Below are 6,283 nucleotides of genomic sequence, written 5' to 3' on the forward strand. Positions count from 1 at the left end.
TAGGTCTTAATCTCCGCTCTTAGCACATGCACACACATATGTACACACTCTGCTTCCTAGACTTCCCCTTTTCTCTAATACAGGGTGATTTGCAAGTTTCCCTTCCACATCTCTGTATTACAGATGGATTGGGAAATTCTACAACAAATTAGAAGTGGAGCGTTAGTTTATGGTGAGTGATTTCTCAACTCAAGGCCCCTCTAGTATTCTGGAACTGTTTAATGACAATCTTGAAGGTCTTTGTCTCCAGAGTTTTTTTCTTGAAACCAAATCCCATGCAATAAAGCACGTTCATTTCATGCAACACAGCTTAGTTGATGCCTATAGTTTCAAATACCCCCGTCACTGGATGCAATTCAATTGGGAATGCCTGGTATGAAGACACATGCACAGTGCAGCAACATGAAATGTTCATCACCAAACACAAGGAAGTAAAGGAGCTGCAAAGCTATGGTAGCTGGAGGAGGATTAGCTTTCCTGGTTTCAGTTTAAGAACAGCCTCTTGTTTCTACAGTCCACTGGTTTGATATGGCATCTGCCCTTGGCTGTGAGATCATGTTATATTCAAAGGAAGACAGATTAATTTCCAGGCTTGTCTGGGATCAGGGGCTGGAGTCTTTCCTCATTTGCAGTCCTTCTCTTAAAACTAGTCCTAAGTTTTTGCATCTGTTTTATTAAGTGATCAGGTAGCCATGGAATGTGAATTTCCTCCAATCTCTTCCACTTTGCAAACTCCAGAACTACTTAACAGTAAGTCAAAACCCAGGGGACAACTGACTGTGAGCTAAGGCTTCAGACATGCAAAGCGCACAACCCTGGGAAACAGCAGCATGTGGGACAGGAGGCTCCCATTACTTCACAGGAGGATGGCGTGGGTTTTGCAAATCACACACACACAGAAAACCAGCAGTGGCCCAGGTTGGATGCACTATATGAGACGCACAGTTGAGTGAGGACCCAGACCAGGGAGCCACCTGTTCCTCTAGCTTGCATACATTTATTTCACACCACCTCAGAACACTCACAGTTTGCTTACCTGCTCATTGTTGCTCTCCCACCATTCCCCATACTCCCTTTGGGGGTGAAACACTCTATTTCCGACTTGTGCTGGGCCAGTCTCCTGTCTTTGTACCTAGTGAGTATGAACAAAGACAGGAGCAAACAGAAAGACGTGATTGTGTGCTTAACTGCCAGGCTGAGGAAGGGCCGTGACTGCAGAGAGCGTCATCCTGTGCGGAAACAGGGGACCCTGCTTCTCCATGCAATGGCTGACCTGTGATATTTATTAGATGATTGTGATGGTATATGGACAACATTGGGGATGATTTTCTTGCTTCTTGGTCAAACCATATGTAACCCATGCTTTTACATTGCCTATTAATCTGTGACATTCATCATATTTAATAGTTAATGGTAAAGGAGCAATTCCTAGCTTCTCAGAAGAAGTTGAATATCAATCAATAAATTAGAATTTACTTAGTGCTTACCATGTGTCAGACACTGTACTAGACCTTTACCTAAATTTAATTCTGGCAATATCCCTGTGGCAGAGGCTCTGTTATTATTTCCATTTTACTAATGAAGAAACCTAAGATTGTAAGGATTAAGTAAATTGACCAAAGACACACAGTAAGTGATTGGGCTGGATTGTCAACACAGGGAGCCTAACTTTAGAACCAACACTTTAGTCGTTATAATGTGTTGCCTTCCATTATCAGAATTTTTAAGAAAAACTAATTATTATCATTAATGAACCTCCATTAAGTGTTACTATGTCTGAATATTATATTAGGTACTGACAATAATAGAAGAGAGAAGACATATTCCTTGGATGTGAAAAGTTTCTTTAACCATTAAGTTGAAGCTTGACAGTCAGTATTGGGTTGCCTATAGTTTACAGTGTGACTCAAACAGCTTTTGTATCTGAATTGACAGTTCACCATGCCTCGAAGGTACTAGATGTTCATCTAAAATAAGTTATGAGAGTCCCAACTTTAGTCTGCTACATGGTGCATCAAGATGAGTCATTATACTTCATTGATAGTTTTTTGAGCCAACATACTTTTATAGAAATACTCTCTTTTACTCATCAGTTTAACTCTGTGGGGTAGGTAAAGAAGCACTGTTATTTTCATTTGCCAAATGAGGAAACTGTGACTTACTTAACTGACTCCACTAACGTCACAAGTGTAGTCAGTAGAGGATAACTGCCAACAGAGCTTTCCGGGTCCCAAGACACTTACGGTTTTATTACTTTATTTACTTTTCCCTGATAAAATTAGAGCGTGAAACGGTACTACTTCATCCATGTTCCTGGTATTCAATAGACAATGATAAAATGAGTTACTATCATAAGACTTGTTTGCTTCAAAAGAGTCACATTCTTTTTAGTTTCTTTTCCTACCGTTTGAAAAGAAATATAAAATAAAACAAAATGCAACAAAGTCAAGATCATTATTGGTCCTCGGGGAGAGGTTTTCCTCTTAATTTTGTTTCTCTTCTAAAATGTTATTACATGAAAATATTTAGTATTTGTATAAAAATGGCTCATTACATCAAGCTAAATGGATGTAATAGGTTAACTTATTCATGGGCATTAGTTGAACATCTAATTTTAGGTAATGAGCTTTGTACTTCAGATACGGTGGTAATAATCCACAGGTCCTGCCTCATAGACTTATAGAATAGCGGGGTGAGGAAGGGAAGAAGAAGTATGCATACAAGTAACTTTAGATGTAGGCCATAAAGAAGAGAGAAAAAGAACCTAAAGAATCTGTTAAAGAAAGTGAAGCATCAGACCAAGCTAGATTGAGTAGCCTTGATTTTACCAAAGAAAATAGCTCAGAAGAGAATCCTTTGTGAAGTACCAATCATCAAATGATGTTCTACATTTCCATGCAATATATTTCATGCTTATTTGTGGATTGGATTGAACAACCAAACTACTGCTCTACAGCTTAAATTTAAAAAATTGATATAATTAATAATAAATTATTGACTGTCACTCAGTTCCTTACAAAGGGATCTTTAATGTATTTTTTAATATGTCCTGTTAGACTAATTGCCAATTAATTATTTAAATCTTTCATACATGAGTTAAGAATCTTTCTTCATGCTTATACACTCTTCTCTCTTTCTTTCTCTTTCTCTCTCATGCCCACATATGCATTCTGCCAGGTGACCTCCATTTTTGAAATATGAAATAGATGCTAAACATCCTATTCTATCAAACCCAACATCTTTTGGTAAAAGCTTTCACTGAGAAAACAAAACAAACAATAACAAAGAACTGTTTCTAATAAGGCAAGAGATACCTTAGACTTTTTGGAACTTTCAAGTAGTTTTATATTCAAAGCAAGGTGAAAATAACATTAATATAAAATGGGAAGTTCATTTTGGCTTTCAGATGGGACCCTTTATGCCTGTCTATGATTACAGCTTAATTATGTTTGCCAGATACTTAAGTAGACCACATTTTCATTCATTCATTCACTTACTCATTATTACATTCACCAATAATGTGCTGTTCAAAGTAACTAATCATGCTTTAATAGTCTCTACTGTACATATAGAATTCTTTCCAGTTGAGTTTATTTCAGAAATATGGAATTGTCAAGTTAAAAATAGTTTATACTTTTCAGAGTTTATACTTCATAAAATATCAATTTAAAAATTTAATTTCTTCTATTTAATAAATTTATATATCTTTTATACACTAAAATATACATATACATAGACACACACACATACTTATGAAGCAAGGTTCTAGGTGCCTTCAAGTATTAACTCACTTTTCAAGTAAAATGCCTAGTTTACTGTAATTATATTCAATGTTATAATATAATAGAAATAATAATGACAGAATATTGAGTGTGCTAGGCTGTTTGCTATACATTATCCTCAATTCTTAAAACTACCTTATAAAGTAGGTGCTGTTATCCTCTTTGAAGAGGCAGACACTAAGGATCAGTGTTAGTAAGCCACACTGACATGGTTTATGAGTAGGGAACCCAAAGTTAGAAATCAGGTCTCCCTGATTCTAAAGTTCATGCTATTTCCATTAAACTTCCCTCTAAGTAACAATGTTACTACATTTAGAATCAAAACTGCAAAAGCTTATTATTTACCTTTTCTCTTTTTGATCCTATTTTGCAAATGAGTAGCAGAGTTAACAAGGACAGCCAGTGGAAGATCTAGTGATAGGACTTACATTTTGTTCCTTCATCTGGGTTCCTATACATGTGCTACACAAATTTAGTGTACATCCTTCAAACCATTTACTGAGTACTCCATACACTAGGCACAGGGATAAGTAGCATATGGGTAACTATGCCTTTGGTAAGTTCACAGTCTAGAATAGGAGGATGAAATGTAAACAGACAACTTCTAAATAATGTGAGAAATTTTATTATAGGAAAACATACAGGAAGTGATACCTAACCTATACAAGAATGGCAGGGAAAACTTCAGTGAAATATAATATAATACTTAAACCTTAAAATACGAGTAGAAATACACTGTAAAAAGATGGGTAGGCAAGGGAGAAGAAAAGTCAAGTGCAAACATGTGGAGAAGCTTAGCAGTTTGGTATATATGGAGAAACACTGTTTAGAATTTTTTAATTGTAATAATGGAAGTGTAAAATAAGAGAAGGTAAATAAAGGGAATACAAATGGAGAGGTACTTAAAAGGTGGTGAATTTAACTGTAGGTTGTGAGATACCACTGTGGATCTTCATGCTAGGTAAAAACATGGTCAGAGTTAACATTTAAATAAAATACTATGGACTTGAGGGAAAAAAACTAGAATTAGACAAATACAACTGCAATAATGCATGTGAGAGAGATGATGAGAAATGCCTTAGGGTAGTGACAATATGGATGAAAAGTATAGTTTCAAAACTCTTTAGGGGCGAAATGAATAGGACTTATTAGATGATGAGGATAAGAGAGAGAAGTGTAGAATGCTATGCCAGTTACTGTTTTGGGTGGTGCAATTAACTAAGAAAATACAGGAAATACATTTGTGGGGAGAAATACATATCTTTATTTTGTAATATTGGGTTTGAGATGCTGGTGGGACATCCAAGTGGATATATTCCATAGATACATGGGTATAAGAATCTTCAGGGGAGAGGACTGTTGTATACTGGGGAGCCATCAGCATACAGGTGGTTGCAAATACAATGAGAATGGTTAAAGTTCTCAGAGAGAACAGGTAGACTATATAGTCAATGGAGAGAAGGGGCTTATAGACTTGGTCATTCTACCTGTTCAAAAATTTTATAACACTGTTAATTCCCCCAGAATATATACTAGGTGCCTAATATATACTAGAGTTCAAAATTCTTCAATCTGATAATTTTCCTATAAACTCTAGGTTTCTAGATTTGTGCTTGATACAGCTTTGACATTTTGGTTTATAGGCCAGAAGTTTGGCATGAAAAACTATCAGAATAGTTTTAATAAATTTCAGAATGGCTTATTCTGAAATAAAAATAAGGTCTAGTTGTCTTTCCTAAAGATATTTTTGTTGTTGTTCTTTTTGTATCTTCTTTATCCAGGAAGCTCTAATTCCTCTTTACTCAGCTCTATAAGAGTCCATGTTCATCTGATAAATCTAAAAGATGTAGGGGTAAGAATCACTCAGGATTGGATAGTAAATGTAATTTCTTTATAATGATTGGATCAAAAACTTTATTATTTCACTTCATTTCCTCTTCTGTACCAATATCTACTGAATGTTGGATTACTGAAATTTCTGTGTTGACTCTCCAATTCAGAATGAGTTGAAACACTAGGATGAAATGAAGAAATTGAAGAATAAATGTGTATATTAGGTGAAATAGTTGGTATTGTGGGAATGATGCCTGAAGGTCGAAGGAAAGGAGAATGTTTGATATTGGAAATAAAGATGCCTTATGTGAGGGTGAGCAAGGTAATAAGTTTGAGTAAGTGGCCAGGAGTAGAATGGGTAAAATGCATTAGAAATGGGGAAAAAAGAAGCTATGGTAATGGTTTGTCCTTTATATAGACACTAAAGTCATTCAGAATGATGGCAGAGCTTAGAGTGGACAGAAATTCTTTACCCAGAAGTTGCCAGTAAATAGTAGTTATAAACAAAGTTAAAAGGTAGAGGGATGAGAGTTTTTATCATAAAGGTGTGTTGGACTTTGTCAAATGCTTTTTCTGCATCTATCGAAAGAATCATATGGTCTTTGTTCTTGCTTTTATTTATGTGGTGAATTGCATTTATAGATTTGCGTATATTAAACCAGCCTTGC

At 35.7% G+C, this 6,283-nt stretch overlaps 1 protein-coding gene across 1 annotated transcript in view; it reads right to left on the bottom strand.

Annotated features, from left to right (window-relative positions):
• The window catches only part of GRM5 (glutamate receptor, metabotropic 5), a 590,374-nt gene that overhangs the window by 16,938 nt on the left and 567,153 nt on the right, over positions 1-6,283 (bottom strand). The window contains exon 9 of the mRNA XM_012641786.1: positions 1,037-1,132. Coding sequence (XP_012497240.1) covers positions 1,037-1,132 — 96 coding nt within the window. The remainder of the gene's footprint in view (positions 1-1,036; positions 1,133-6,283) is intronic.

The sequence above is a fragment of the Propithecus coquereli genome, unplaced genomic scaffold (genome assembly GCF_000956105.1).
Source record: "Propithecus coquereli isolate 6110/MARCELLA unplaced genomic scaffold, Pcoq_1.0 Scaffold170, whole genome shotgun sequence".
Taxonomy (NCBI): domain Eukaryota; kingdom Metazoa; phylum Chordata; class Mammalia; order Primates; family Indriidae; genus Propithecus; species Propithecus coquereli.